Raw genomic sequence first — 15,663 nt, forward strand, 5'->3', positions numbered from 1 at the left:
GCTACAAGTTTTTCAAACATGTATGATTATAAAATTGTAATACTATGTTATAAGACACACATAAAAGTCGATACATCACTAAATAGTAGATTTTTTAAATTCAAGTTGGCAGCTGTAGAAATATGACAGTGATGACACTGACGTTTGAAATTTGACAACCAACATAATTACAGATTTACCAGCTGAGCTTCAAATGCTAGGCTCAGTATAAAATTGCTGAGTTTAATTAATTTTTATTATGGGCGACGAAGAATTAAATTCTAGTAAAACATGTGATAAAAAGAAACATAATGTTGTTATAATTGGGGCTGGTATGGCCGGCTTAGCCGCCGCCAATTACCTTATCAACAATGGGATGGAAGACTTTATCATAATAGAAGCAAGAAAACGAATAGGTGGTCGAATTATTTCAATACCAATGAAGAATCATAGAGTAGAATTAGGAGCAAATTGGATACATGGCGTTCTTGGTAATCCCATATATGAACTGGCCACAGCTAATGGACTTGTCAATATCATTAATGTACCAAAACCGCATAAGGTTATAGCGGCGACAGAGGATGGCAAGCAGGCACCTTTCAATGTTCTGCAGGAAATTCATGAGGCATATGTTTGTTTTTTGCGCAGATGCGAAGAATATTTCTTGTGTCAGTATTTGCCACCTCCAGACATTAACAGTGTGGGTGAGCATATAAATCTAGAAGCTACAATATACTTAGAACGCTTGCCATCGTCTGAAGAAAAGAAACTCCGTCGGTTGATCTTCGATTGTCTTTTAAGAAGGGAAACATGTATTTCTGGGTGTAATTCTATGGATGAAATTGATCTCTCAGAACTTGGTAGTTATACAGAATTACAGGGTGGTAATATATTAATACCCTCTGGGTACAGTAGTCTTTTACAATTGATGACAAAAAATATTCCATCTGAGAAAATAATATCAAAGTGCCCAGTGAAAAAAATTAACTGGAACTCAAATGGTAATTCTGATGATTTAGGAGAAGAATCAGAAGATTCAGATCAAACTGTGATAGAGGATGTTTCTAAGGCATCAAATAATGATAAGATAACTAAGTTGCAAGTTAATGTGGAAGAAAAGCCAAAGAAGAGATCAAACTATGTAGAAGTACAATGTGACAATGGAGAAAGTTATTATGCTAATCATGTTATATGTACAATACCCTTAGGAGTGCTTAAAGATCATGCAGCAACATTATTTGATCCTCAGTTACCACAGTACAAAAGGGAGTCAATAGAACGACTATTATTTACCCCTGTTGATAAAATTTTTTTAGAGTATGATAGACCTTTTCTTAATCCTGACATAACAGAAATTATGTTGTTATGGGATAACTCAGGTTCCCAAGAAAGTATGGCCGATTCATGGTACAAAAAGATATATTCTTTTACTAAAGTAAGTGAGACCCTATTGTTGGGTTGGGTTTCAGGTAAAGAGGCTGAATATATGGAAACTCTTTCCATGGAGGAAGTAGGAATAACATGTACTAAAATTTTGAGGAAATTTTTAAATGATCCCTTTGTCCCTGAACCAATATTATGTGTGTGGTAAGTTTTATATTACACATCATATATTGCATTTCTTACTAGTCTAACTTAAATAGTTTTGTTTTTTTATTATCTTTGGAACTTACTATAAGTTATCTTAAGATAACACTAATTCGCTTATCAATAGTATCTGTTTCGTAAAACAAATAAATAATATAGTCATATATGCAAAATACTGTAACTCACAATTAGTCATGGAGTAGATGTTTTTTTATTGAATTAAGAATCGGTATTGTATTAGGAAAGTATGTGACCAGCCTTGTGTGCATTTCATTATAAAACAATGTTTTACTGGAATTTAATGACCCACAGATTAGGTTTGGATTGGTGGTTGTTATGAGTAATATAGGCGTCAAATAATAATTTCAGCACAAGTTGGAACAAACAGCCTTACACACGAGGTGCATATACTGCCATCGCAGTAGGGGCAAGTCAAAGCGACATTGAGAGCTTAGCACAACCTTTGTTTAGAAATGCAAGAGATAAAAAGGTATAAATTATTTGAAAACTTTTGTAGGTAATCTCAGAATTTAAAACTTAATGTTGTATCACCATGAAGTAATGTAATAGTAGAAACTGATGACAGACATGCATGATTGTACCTTTATAATTTAAATAATAGTGATTATGAGCGATCATGATATTATTGAGTATGAACAAAAAATATTAATGAGGGCACAAACTATAAAAATATTAAACAGGCAAAGTCGTGGGTAACTAGTATGAAAATAAAAATGTTTTATCAATAAAAAACAAAACTGATAAACCAGCTAGCTACACCGATATGTGTCATAAGATTGAATTTACTAAATATTTATCACAAGTTAATTATCAGGAAATAAGTTCTAAAAATTTTATCTGAATTTGTAATCTCATTTTAAAACCTGATAATGTCACTTCATCAAAATATTCTATAACTGATTAAAAAAAATTAAGGAAATATTTATCTTTGTTGGTTTTTCACCAATTTTTATGAAATTTATGGACATAAACTGTTATATTAACAAATATTTCTGAATTTATTTTGATGTCCTTTATTTTTAACTCTTACACAATTATTATATTTATTTCATATGAATACAACTACATGTTAAATCATGTAGATATTTCCCATTTTACAGCCAGTATTACTGTTTGCGGGCGAACATACACATAGCAGCTTCTATTCCACTGTGCATGGAGCTTTTTTGTCTGGTCAAACTGCAGCAAAAAGGGTGTTGAGCCCAGATGTGTCTGGTGAGAATCAATTGGAATGTCCTGGTTCAGCAGATTTGCAAGCTTGGATACAAGGCATTCAGATAAACGGGTAATAGTGACTCAATATTAAATGCAGTCAATCAGAAAAATTATTTGTTATTTGCAATTTTAAACTCGCACAAATAATAACATTTATTGGCAGATGTAATTAAGACACTGGCAAGCTAATAAGTACATAAGCTTTTGTTGGGCAACAGCACCTACATGACAATGGCAGCAGGCCTGTTATAATTTATAGACTCTGTAGAATGTGATAGTAATTAATATTTATTTAGGATAAAAGAAGGATGGGTGGTAGTTTGTAGATGACCATTTGAGAACACAATACTTATTTACTTCTTTTTTTACTATGAGAAATGAATTGGAATACAACAATGAAAGGATTGTGCGGATTTTCTAATGAACTTCTTAAATATTTTGTTGCTTATGCATTGAAGATGTTTTTATTTTAATGATGCTTTTCAATTTCTTCTTGGGTTGTGATAATGATTTGACATTTCAGATTACAAGCTAAATTTATTTACTTATTGTTGTTTTTTGATGAAGTATGTTGACATTCGTTCCAAATATAAATGAATTTCTTATTGTAATTGTAGTGGAAATTTACAGTTTTATATCAGTGCAATAAAGTTTTGTATAGTATTATTATTCATAGCTTTTGTATGATTAAAATATTGTTGATAATTACAATAGATGACGGTACATATTGCAAGAATCTAATTATTTCAAGGCAAAGATACGGGTGATTATGATTTTTTTCGACATATATGCTTGTTTTAAAATTATGTAATAAAATAAGAGACTTTAATGCTAATAATTAAGTCTTGCAGATACATCGGACTAATGTTTAAATTTAATAAGATTTCCATCTTTAATATGAAGTATTATACTCACCCAAAGTGATTCAGAGTTCAGACTGTACAGTGCATACCAAAGTTTCATACAATAATAGCATAGCAAGTTTTTGAAATCAATGTAGTATTATATTTTTTCTTTATTATAAATATTCCCCAAATACTCCCAGTATTTGAATATAAAAATGGTAAAGGCATTGTAAATAAATGAAATTGTAGAAATTATGTTCTGAATTTTTTCAAGTTAACCTGCAATTCGTTGTTCTAGTCAGGTTCAGGTTTTTTATTGCTTAAATAAAATCATTGAAACATTTTTTTTGTTTAATTGCTGTTGTTTAAACAAGTAATAGAATAAGAAATTCTACTACTGGAGAGGGTACAATATTAAAAGTATTTTTATAAAAATATTCCTTTATTAAAAAAATAAACATAAGGATTATAATAATGTAAAAACAACTACAATAAACAGATTTTAGCACCATAAAAATAATACTTTTTCATTACTAAAACAGTAATTTGAAATAAATATATTGTATTAACAATAATTACATTAAAAAAAATTAAATGAATAAAAATTCTAATTACAAATACTTAATTTGTATAAAGAGTTTACGGCCTCCACTTAAAATACAGTATATGGAAATATATTATAATTGAAAGACATTATGTTTTACCACATACTGCCATAATGTACATACATTGTATATTTGAACCTTTCTGCTTACATGCTTTGAAATTCAAAGTATGTGTTATATAATGATGGCAAGCATAGTAATTAATGTTAGTAAATTCACATATAAGTTTACCTTCACCTAAAAAACATGTTAATTTTGTTAAATAAGCTACATTATATATTTTGTACCTTAATATATTATAATTGAGATTTTATGTGATAAGACAAAATATATATAATCAGATTTATAGCCAAGCTGGTAAATTCACCATGCTTGCATATTAATAAAATAAATGCAGTTTTATTTAAACTCAAGGGAATGTTATTGGAATTCTTAATCCAAAAAAATGTCAACAAATTTAAAGCTACCATAAAATACATATCTTCTTCTACAAGTACATTTTAGAAGATAAATAATTATAACAATTGAGTATTCTTGTAGCACCTGTTATTTTTAACAGTGAATAATGCAGCATTAGCGTACAACATGTAATTCTATTGTAGAATTTTTCTTTGAAACAAATGGCGAAAGATTTTTCTCCATTTCTTGACTTAATTCATGCCATGCACATTTTCCAATTAAAGGTACTTCCTCAAGTGGTGGTCGGAATACAACTAACAAGGTTAAACAACAACCATGTGCTGATGGGTCAGCCTCTACATTGAAAAGACCTAGAGGTCTATGTTGTGCTACATCTGCACCAAACATCTCAACCATAAACCTACGTAATGTAGAATGAACACTTTTTGCTGGATTTACCTCGCATGTAGGAAAGTGTAAGGCACTTTTCTCACTCAATAACACATGCATTCTATTTGTACTTCGTTTTTTTATTAGGACAATAAGTCTCAACAAATCTTTTGTGTGTGGTATTGGGGCAGGTAGAATGTTTTTATGCCAGGACTCACCAGGCAAACTATCTTTATACATTTTAGCTCTTTCAATTAAATGCAATACATCATTTGCTCGCAATGTTATCTCATCTAGATTTGCAATCCATTTAGCCTGTAGAGATTCCTTATCTGCTCTGGCAGGAGTTTTTAGTTCCCCTCCAACTACTTTTCCAGTCAAAACAAACCTATACCAAGTACCACCAGCAGTTTCTACTACAAGCAGAGTTTCCGGTTTGCAGTGGAGCCCAGTCTCTTCCAATACTTCTCTAGCTGCAGCTTGTATTATTGTTTCATCTTTTTCCATACGTCCTGCAGGTAGATACCACTTACCTGCGCAGCTTTCTTTGGCCTCTTGCATCATCAAAATCTCGTTTTTCTCATTTAATATAACGCAGGCGACAACGTAAGTAACATTGCCTCCGAGAATGGGTTTAAAATTTGATGGAGTCGTCGGAGTTATACCTTGAGATTCAGCAACAGAATTTTGATCAGCTATGGTAAAGTCGCAAAAGTCGTTCTCTTCGCCCTCAAGGCCTAAACCTTCTAACAGTTTATTAATATTCAAGTCGACTTGGCGCGACATAGTTACCCACTTAGATAATTCTTTACAAACTTTTAATTAAAATATACAGTTAGCCTCGAAGCATTTTTGGAGTACAAAATTATTTGTTATGAAAATGTTTATTATTTTGTTCCTGTTATTGAATGGAATTATTAAGATCACAAAATTCAAAATAGCTTCGATTTCACGTTTAGTGTACACTACGGTAAGCACAGACCAGTGATACCAACTCCTACAGAATGTTCTCCTTAGCTTCAAATACCCCTAAATATCGACAAAAAACCCGTAAAGCAGTGTTGCCAGATGGTCTCGGCGACGCGACGTACCCCTAGACTAACTTGATTTCCCCCCAGAAATCCAGTGTATGTAGAAAGTGCTACATACATTACTGTTGAGGTTCTGAGCTACTAATGACAGACATGAATGTTTAGCCCTCTTCAGTGTCTGCTTCTCACTACGTAGAATAGAAGTGATAGTCCTTATTTATGTTTAAAGCAGGTGGAAAAAATTAATAAATTTAGCTAATAATATGGCTAGAATATGTTATCGTCAACTATTATCATCATGATGATGATATTAATTTATCCCTAATAGGAAAGGTATTTTCATTTTGTTATCATAGGTATAGTATTCTGTTGAGTTGAAAGGTGTTGACAGTCGGCTGCTGTCAATTCTGTTTCTGTTTTGACTTTTGTATTGTGCATTGGGTACACTACATACTGCATTGTTCAATGGTCATCGAAATTGTTCATGTTTTCATATTTTTGTCGGTGTGACATAATTTATTATTTTTGGATATAAATTTTTTGTAATTTGTTTTTTTAGATATGATACATAGTTAAACATTATTTGTCTACCATGACATTAAAAGATGAAGATTTAAAGGAGCAAACCAAAAGGTTACGTTTCAAAAATGTTAGCCAAACATTTTCGGCAGAACTTGGAGATAGACCCATCAAGGAGACTAGACATATTGGTAAAGAGAATAATTTCATGATATAGATTCTTACTCTAGATCATAATATGTTTATTAAGCACCTTTATCAGATATATCTTACGATAACTAATGATTTTTCAGATGACGAAAAGAGAGCTTCCTTATTCACATTTTTGCATGTAGAACTTACAAGAGGCTATTTCTTAGAACATGATGAGGAAAGGTTCTCAGCACGACGTGAAAAAGTCTATTCTTTCATTAAAATACCGCAAGAGCTTGAGAAGTTTATGGCGTATGGGTTCTTTCAATGTGCTGACTCTCTACTCTTTATTTATACATTTCTTCCGTTACGATTTATTTTGGCCTTTTGGTCATTTTTGGATAGATTATTTAGGAGATGTTTTGGGTAATATTTGAACTTCCTTATTACATAATAAGAATATTTAAATATATATCAAATTATATGAGCATAAAATATATCCTTTCTCAAATGTATTGTAACATCTGCTTTGTCAAATGTATTTTATGTGAAATATAGAAGAATTTGTTTGTACCCTAAAGTTGACAGCAGCTAATCTACAATTTATTAATTTTAGGTTCTATTCAAATACACGATCCAGCATTCTCAAGCCAGCTGAAACATGTGATGTACTTAAAGGATTTATTTTATTAGTATGTAGTATTCTCATGTGTTATATAGACACGAATATGATGTATCATCTTGTGAAGAGTCAAAGTGTAATGAAATTGTATATTTTCTACAATATGTTAGAAGTTGGTGACAGATTATTCTCAGCATTTGGTCAAGATACAATAGATGCACTGTTTTGGACTGCAACGGAACCAAGAGATAGGAAAAGAGAGCATTTAGGTGTAATCCCACACCTAATATTTGCCATGATTTATGTGTGTATCCTTTTATAAACTCCTATTATAAATAGGTCGCATTTTTATAATACAGTTTTTCATGATTAAAACATTAGTATAAGATTTCCCATTACTAACCCTAGGTTCCAGATTAAAGTAATGTAGGTACAGAATTCCAGTACTTTAACTGTCTACAATTTAAATTCGATAAGATATAAAAATATTACAAGTCATGGTGAATAAACACAATTTTTTTTTTATAAGTATGTATAATAATATAAATAATTCTCCTTAAATTATATCAGTTCTTCACAGTTTGTTGGTTCTGTTTCAAGCAACAACACTTAATGTGGCCTTTAATTCGAACAATAAGAGCCTTCTCATCATAATGATGTCAAACAATGTAAGTTGATGTCATGAATTAGATCATAATGGGAAATGATGATGTCAATGTTAATTTGCTAATTATGCGTTATAATGATTTTGTGATAATTTAGATCATTAGCGCATACATATTTATATATTTATCATTTCAAGCAACAACATAATGAAAACAATGTCAGGAGTTTTATTCTTCAGCGTGCGACTCTCACCCCCTGAGGTCGTAGGTTCGATCCCCGGCTGTGCACCGATGGACTTTCTTTGTATGTGCGCATTTAACATTCGCTCGAAAGGAAAAAATTGTGAGGAAACCGACGTGTCTTAGGCCCAAAAAAAAACTCAAAAGGAGGCTGATCACCTACTTGCCTATTAGATAAAAAAAATGATCATGAAACAGATTCAGAAATTTACAATTATACAAATTCAGTAGTACCCATATTATATTATTATGAAAATAAAATTTATTTAACTAATAAATATTATTTATTTTTCATAAATCATTTATATATATTTAAAAATTTCAGTTTGTGGAACTAAAAGGCAGTGTATTCAAGAAATTTGACAAAAATAACTTATTCCAAGTGTCTTGTAGTGACGTGAGAGAGAGGTTACATCTCTCCGTCTTGTTGTTTATTGTTGTTCTTCAAACAATGAAGGAATACATGTGGAAGGAGGAACGTTTTTGGATCCTAGCACCGGACTGCGTCCTGGTTTTGACATTTGAAGTGATTATTGACTGGGTCAAGCATGCTTTTATTACAAGGTATGATTTTGAATATAAATTGTGGGTAGGAAAAAATATTTCAAATCATACAATAAAAAACAATTTAAAACATTAATTACTAAAATTTTTATTTCTGACTATAGACAATTATTTCTTTCTCATATGTGTGTCCCACAAAAGAACAAAGATTTTAATAGAATAAAGGAAAACAATTTTTTTTAAATATTTCATTTATAAATGATAGATGAACTGTTTAGAACATGCAGATGTGTCAACGTATATTTTTATGGAATTAATTAGCAAATGTCACCAGAAAATAATGTTCTGCTGTTGAAAGAATTAATTTCATTATCAAAAACTGTCATTCAAACTCGTTGAAACTGGGTTCAAATACCAATCAGGGTTCGTAGGCATAGAAAGCTAATCACTGCTTATAAATCGACCCATGGGCTATTAGACAGAATTACAATAATAATTACATTTATTTAGATCAATTAACGAAATAAGTTAGAATAGCACAATTTAGTCTTTACGATCTTCATTTCGGCTACCCATCATTTCCCTGGCTTCGCCGTTTCCCATTTTTTAAGTACCAATAATAATAATATTTTTATTTCCAATCATGACAAAAACAAATTAACACACAGCTTGGATTATTTTATATTTTATATATTTTTTTCCTTTTGCTTGTTATCCTATATCCTAGCTTCCTTCAGTACCGTCGATCGGAACCCCTTCACGGGTAAAGGCCTCCTCCAGCTTTTTCCAACTGACTCTGTCTATGGCTCTCTTTCTCCATTCGTCTCCTGCTACCGTTTCTATTTCTTCTATCCACCTTTTTTTGGGCGACCTCTTCCTCTTGGTCCTTTCCATAAGGAAATTTCCTCAGAAGAAGGAGAAGAGGACTAAGTACCAATGGTTCTGCTATTTCTCGACTCCGCACTATATACATAAATATATATATTTATACTCGTGAACGGGTGTTACTTGTGGTGACTGGTCGTACTTGAATTCGTGGATGCGGTGATGTTAGTATTTCGACTATGTGTTTGCGTGTTGTTCCCACGAGAATTTAAATGCGTGCTATTTCACCATGCCTCCTGCTGATAGAGGGCAAGTCTTTGTTTTTAATTTATGTTATTATTATTAATTACTTAAGATGTCATGTGGAACATGGTGTAATGGTTGCAGCTCCTTACAAATGTTGTTTTAAAAAAAAACATGGCGATTAAAAAGAGTGGCGGAGAATTTATTGCCAGTTCTTCTCTTCCGTTCTACGCCCTAGATTTGAGAACTGGCACTAAATGTAAAGTGAGAAGCATTTCATATACATTTCCTTTTTTTGACCATCATATGTGATACCTATATGATTAAATGATTTTTGAATTTTGAATATCTAGACAGCTCCATTAGTTACAGCCTAAATCAACAGATTGAATTTCTACATTTCAGATTTAATGAGATACCGTTTGGTGTATACCGGGAGTACACAGTGAGTTTGGCGTACGATGTTGCCCAGACACGGCAGAAATATGCGTTTAGCGATCACTCGGATCTGGTGGCACGAAGGATGGGGTTCATACCACTGCCTTTGGGGGTCGTTATTACCAGAGTACTGGTACATGCCGTGAAGGTTGATGGGTAAGTCTTTAGAAAAGTCTAATTTTAATCTTCTAATTCAACCTAAATCTTCAATATTCCGAGAAAAAGGAACATATCTATGTTAGCAATTTAATGAATTTAATAGTCATTAAAATATTAATAGTGTCGAAAATTAATACAAATAATAATTTATGTTCTCTTTACGAAATTTTAATTTTAAAAATAGAATTTCTATAAGGTAATTCACTCTTCTCACTCTCTCTCAGTCGCTCTCTCCCTTTTCTTTGACAAAAATGCTGCACATCTTTGTGACGTTCCGTAAAAGTTTTACCCTCATGCGCCTAAAGAAGTTTCACTTCAAAAAACTCTGGTAATATTGTGTTTCGAAAATTATCTTAAAGAATAATCGTGATTACAAAAATTTAGCTGGTTTTAAAAACATGCCAACTGAATGAAGGAAACGATTGTTCAGGGTTTGATATTGCCTATAGGAATTTGAATACTTTTCAGGTTCGCAGCAATTTTCCTAATATTTGTGGCGTATTTGTGCCTCATAACAGTGAGAATATTAATATCTATTGTAATATTGGGGAAAGCATGCGATCTGATCACGTTACACCAGAGCGACAGAGGTGACAGCCAGCAGACAACACCTAAACGGTAATATGTTGACATTTATATAGAGTAGGATTAAAATAATATTTGTCCAAATGATGTAGCGTGAAAGACATATTTTATCTACTTTAAATACCAGGAGCAGTGTTGGCCTAGTGGCTTCAGCGTGCGAGTCTCATATCTAAGGTCGTAGGTTCGATCCCCGGCTGTGCACCAATGGACTTTCTATGTGCGCATTTAACATTTGCTCGTACGGTGAAGGAAAACATCGTGAGGAAACCGACATGTCTTAGATCCAAAAAAAGGCGTGTTTCAGGCACTGCCCTGCGATTCTGTAACTCACTTTTCGAACTCACACAGCGGTTTTCGCATCGGCGGTCGCTCTCATATCAGTCGTGAAGCAGTCATTTTATGATTTGGCATTCTGAAATGGTGGAAGCTTGTAGTTTATCGTTTATTAGAATGCCAAATCATAAAATGACTGCTTCACGACTGATTTCAGAGCGACCGCCGATGCGAAAACCGCTGTGTGAGTTCGAAAAGTGAGTTACAGAATCGCAGGGCTGGAGGCTGATACTTGCCTATTAGATTTAAAAATGATCATGTAACAGATTCAGAAATCTGAGGCCAAGACCTAAAAAGGGTTGTAGCGCCACTGTTTTTTTTTAAATACCAGAAGCGATAGGTATCATTTTATAATATACCAAATATGCATTAGAAATAAATTATAATTTTTTATTGTAGTTATGGTTTGCTATTTTGACTATAATACTCATAAGATATTTAAGATAGACATTTCCATCGTGCATAACATATTATATGTAACTCTACTTAACCTCAGTTTTGGCTGCGCAGGCCAGAATAGCTCGCAGATGGTAGAATTTTTTCTAGTTACTTGATATTTTTTTGCGTTTATGATATTAGTAGGATTTTTATTAAAATTTACATAAAAAAATTACTCAATATTCCTGACTGTTTTATTATTATTAACTAGCTGACCCTGCTATGTTCATTTCGCTTAATTTTTTTTTACTTAGAGTACCTTTTTAGTAGCTATATACCAACATATTGAACATTTAGCTATGCTACCCCATACTCAAAAAAAACCTCAAAAGAGTTTAACGAATAAATACATTTTTGTTTATGTGCAGGAAATTATTGAAATTATAAAATAATTGCCTACCGGTCGAACAATTATTCGTCCGGAATCGAACCCAGATAGGGTTAGACCACAGATGAACTACATTCTAGTCATTAAACGTTTTTGTTCCAAAAAAAAAAAAATGATTTTTTGTTATTTTTTGTAGCATAAAAATAATATTTATTAAATTTCAGTGAATTCAAAGATTTCAAAGAGGTGTACACACACAAAGTGACAGACAACGAACCCCCAGACCGGAAACGACTTAAGTTTATAGTTCCTGCTGGTGATATTGTGAGTATTTGTTGTATAAATGTTGATGGTAAAAGCCTATGTCAAAAACCACTAAACTGATTTTGATGTTCTAGTAAATTGGAATAAATCTAATCATCTCAATATAACTGTTTGTTTCCTATACATTTGTGGACATTTCCTTATATACACATTTCCTTCCATACATACTTTCACACCCTTGGAAACCCTAGAACGTACTAAAGCATCCTTTTGCAATGTTAAATACATTCTCTAATCTTACATACAGTACCCGGCCATTTATAAGTCGCATCGTGCTTTAGAGAGAGAGATACTCGCTAGCTTCGACTTCGTATAGCGCCGTCTCTGTCTCCTAATAGATACCGGACTGTTAGTGTTTCGTGTGACAGAGATGACGCTCTACAAAGCGAGTATCTCTTTCTAAAGCACGATCCGACTTATAAATGGCCTGGTACTGTTATTAGTATTCTGAATTATTAATCGCTAAAGAGAATTTGTCCTCAAATAAAATGTACTCTAATGTTTTAGAAAAGCGAACCCCGGGTAGACTCGACGGGGGCAGCGGCCATTTTCTCAAACAGCGCGATCGATTTGAACGGGGTGTGTTATCTAAACGATAGTCTAAACGATAACGTCAAACTCGAGCCCGAATACGATAACGAATTGGTAAGTTGAACAGAAATATTTTTTAAAATATCTTATCTAATTTCATAGTATACGTCAAAACATTCAATCGTCAAAGGGAGCGTTCAAGTATTACGTCACGCAATTTTTGGAGATTATCCGACACCCCCCCATGTAACGCGCCGTAACGTTTTTTTGTGACGCCGTAACGTTAAAACGTTGTACCCAATAGTAAACGTTTTAACGTTTCGTGATCACCTAGTGACTCTTTATACTTAAAAGTTACCATTATGTGGTGTTAAGTACTGGAAAGTCAAAAATAACATTAACAATAACGCGTTATTCAATTCCCGCCCCGCATCGTAACGTTTTACAAATAGAAAAAAAAAATTGTTACGTAATACTTGAATGCTCCCAAAGTAGAAATTTCGTTTAAGAAGTGTATTTGGAACTAAACGTCTGTTTTTACGTTTCATTTAAATATAATTCAAAGAAAAATCTTAACTCTTAAAAAGGCCGGTAACGCACTTGCCTTCTAACAGACTATTTTCTTCATATTAAAAATCAAACGATCAAAAGCACTGTCTCTTTTATTTATTTGCAAAGCGATAGAGACAAAAGATCCATACGTTTGCAGGTGGAAGTGAGCCGTAGTGCGCCAGATATAAATAAATCTTCGCCAAATGAGGTGGAGGTGGAAAGGGATACCTCTCCTGATGCAGAGGGACTCAGGAGAAGAGCCGAGTCGGAGCCAAATCTGGCCACGACGGATGATGATGACAAGTCATAGGTGATGAAGATACAGGGAGTCGGCTATTTCTTTTTTGTGAAAATCAATTTTGTTATTAAATAGCAGATGCAAATTGATTTCGAGCTAATTGTCAATTGTGACAGATTATTAAACGTTATGACAATTTGCTTGTAAATTGGTCTCTAGACCCTGACTATAGACAATAAAATATGAAATGTGAACCACAGACTATCATTAAACAATTGTGCTGATTTTAATCTACTCTATTATCTTTTGCTTTTCTATAATCAATTCGAAATCTATAGTTTTCTTTTTTTAGTTTTAATGTCATTTAGTCAGCGCCATTGTTTTATTGTATAGAATGTGAGTTTATTATCAATTGACAGGACATTGTGTTAAATGTGTATGAAAATTATATATGTAAACAGAATTTTTTTGGTTAAAATAATTGAACGAACAATCGCTTGGTACTGGCGAAGATACATATGCTTCAGCGTTATAATAGGCTATTTGACAGTAAGAAAAGAAGTGATAATGATAATAAATACGTTTGTTTACGTGTTTACAAGCATGGCACGTCACAGCGTTCGACGCCATCTTGCCTAGACAGCCTAAGTGATCTTCAAATTATGAATTAAATGTTTAATTCCTAACTTAACAGAATAAAAAAAAAATAAGTTTTTCTGATGTTACTAATTATCTGACATTGTTTTGAAAATCTTGTCTTAGAAGATAATTTTTTTGAAAATAAAACTTTTGAAAAGTTGGCCATATTCAACGAGGACTAAACTGTGGAATTTGTTACCACGGTGACCATTATTTAAAAATCCTGTCAAATAGCCTATTAGGTGCCTAGAATACCGAATTTACGATTGATGTAAACAATTAAGTTTTAATTATAGTCAAGGCCGTCCTCTCTGTTGCTTGATTAGTTAATTTATTTAAATACAATTAAGTCGTGATTATCAGCCCATATAATGCTGAAATTTTTATGTTCCTATACATAATACAAATGGGCTGGCAGATTTCTGCTTGTGTGATTTGTTTCGTCGTGACGCATTGATTTTTTCGTAGTTTATTCCACGTATGTTGACACATTTGTCCCTTTGGTCAATGATTTATAAGAGAATCCATCTGTGCCTGCTCTTCTCTTCTTTTCTTTCTTTACATCTGCATCTACATCTGCATCTGGCACAGGTACCTCCAGTACCTGTGCCAGATGCAGCAACTCCTTCGCAGTCGCAATACTTGTCTCCCGTTACGAATGATTTCTTTCTTCTTCCAACACGCCGTTGCGCACGCGCATGGTACACCCTGGTTGTTGGCACACTTGAATTTTATTAATCTTTGAGACATATTATTAAATTTTTACAAACTCCTGGTTTAGCAGGCGTCCATAGGCAGAGGTAAACACTTAAAGTGTCCACTGAATTGCCTACAGTCCTATAAAAAACACATTCACCTGAACTTGGAGTGCAGCATTGACCACATAAGTCTTATTTATATAAAGAAAGTACATATATAGTGCATATATTATGTATGACGCAGAAATTTGTCAGTCGTACATGCGATTTTCGTAAGGTTTCGCTATAAACATTAATAAAAAAATCAGTTAAAACAAACGTATTTTGGCTCCGTCAATTTGAAAATTTATATGAATAATTTTCGATTTTCAATCATGGTTGCTGGATTACTTTGTCAAATTCATGATGGACCTATCGTTGTCTCTTTTCCTCACAGAGTGAATACAATAGGATAGAATGAGACAACTCTATAAGGTTTCTATAGTGTTTATCCTGAGGGTGGTTTTTAAATTTGTTTGTGTATATTTAGAAGTAAATTGTGTTTTAATTACTGTGGGGAAGATTAGCCATTTACAATATATGAAATGTATGTAAGTAGGTTTTTAAAGATGTAAATTTCCCTAGTCGAATAGTTTAAT

General features: G+C 32.8%; 3 protein-coding genes across 4 annotated transcripts; 2 read left to right on the forward strand and 1 right to left on the reverse strand.

The window, feature by feature from the left end:
* Positions 1–145: 145 nt before the first annotated feature.
* On the forward strand, positions 146–3,990 carry LOC125056310 (peroxisomal N(1)-acetyl-spermine/spermidine oxidase). Of its 2 annotated transcripts, none has more exons than XM_047659344.1 (4): positions 146–1,566; positions 1,936–2,056; positions 2,670–2,872; positions 2,966–3,990. In XM_047659344.1, the coding sequence occupies exons 1-4, from the start codon at positions 239–241 to the stop codon at positions 2,973–2,975; spliced, it is 1,662 nt and encodes a 553-aa protein (XP_047515300.1). In that variant the 5' UTR covers positions 146–238; the 3' UTR covers positions 2,976–3,990. The 2 variants fall into 2 exon arrangements, with proteins under 2 accessions (XP_047515300.1, XP_047515310.1); XM_047659354.1 differs by having other exon boundaries at positions 151–1,566; positions 2,688–2,872.
* Positions 3,991–4,070: 80 nt separating this feature from the next.
* On the reverse strand, positions 4,071–6,034 carry LOC125056327 (8-oxo-dGDP phosphatase NUDT18). Its single transcript, XM_047659382.1, has one exon. The coding sequence runs from the start codon at positions 5,825–5,827 to the stop codon at positions 4,826–4,828; it is 1,002 nt and encodes a 333-aa protein (XP_047515338.1). The 5' UTR covers positions 5,828–6,034; the 3' UTR covers positions 4,071–4,825.
* A 458-nt stretch (positions 6,035–6,492) lies between these two features.
* LOC125056284 (protein TAPT1 homolog) lies at positions 6,493–13,937 on the forward strand. The gene is made up of 10 exons (XM_047659315.1): positions 6,493–6,782; positions 6,885–7,149; positions 7,340–7,653; positions 7,916–8,013; positions 8,516–8,754; positions 10,168–10,356; positions 10,828–10,977; positions 12,268–12,367; positions 12,875–13,012; positions 13,608–13,937. Exons 1-10 carry the CDS (start codon positions 6,665–6,667, stop codon positions 13,758–13,760), a joined length of 1,764 nt encoding a protein of 587 aa, XP_047515271.1. The 5' UTR covers positions 6,493–6,664; the 3' UTR covers positions 13,761–13,937.
* Positions 13,938–15,663: the final 1,726 nt, after the last annotated feature.

This window comes from Pieris napi, chromosome 2 (assembly GCF_905475465.1).
Source record: "Pieris napi chromosome 2, ilPieNapi1.2, whole genome shotgun sequence".
NCBI classification, from domain to species: Eukaryota; Metazoa; Arthropoda; class Insecta; order Lepidoptera; family Pieridae; genus Pieris; species Pieris napi.

Bases quoted from the DNA above. Each gene is read 5' to 3' on its own strand.
- LOC125056327 (XM_047659382.1), bottom strand. From the start codon at position 5,827: ATGTCGCGCCAAGTCGACTTGAATATTAATAAACTGTTAGAAGGTTTA.
- LOC125056310 (XM_047659344.1), top strand. From the start codon at position 239: ATGGGCGACGAAGAATTAAATTCTAGTAAAACATGTGATAAAAAGAAA. The intron at 1,567-1,935 runs GTAAGTTTTATA...TAATAATTTCAG, and splicing joins GAACCAATATTATGTGTGTG to CACAAGTTGGAACAAACAGC. The intron at 2,057-2,669 runs GTATAAATTATT...TAAATCATGTAG, and splicing joins GAAATGCAAGAGATAAAAAG to ATATTTCCCATTTTACAGCC.
- LOC125056284 (XM_047659315.1), top strand. From the start codon at position 6,665: ATGACATTAAAAGATGAAGATTTAAAGGAGCAAACCAAAAGGTTACGT. The intron at 8,014-8,515 runs GTAAGTTGATGT...TAAAAATTTCAG, and splicing joins TCATAATGATGTCAAACAAT to TTTGTGGAACTAAAAGGCAG. The intron at 12,368-12,874 runs GTGAGTATTTGT...CTAATGTTTTAG, and splicing joins TAGTTCCTGCTGGTGATATT to AAAAGCGAACCCCGGGTAGA.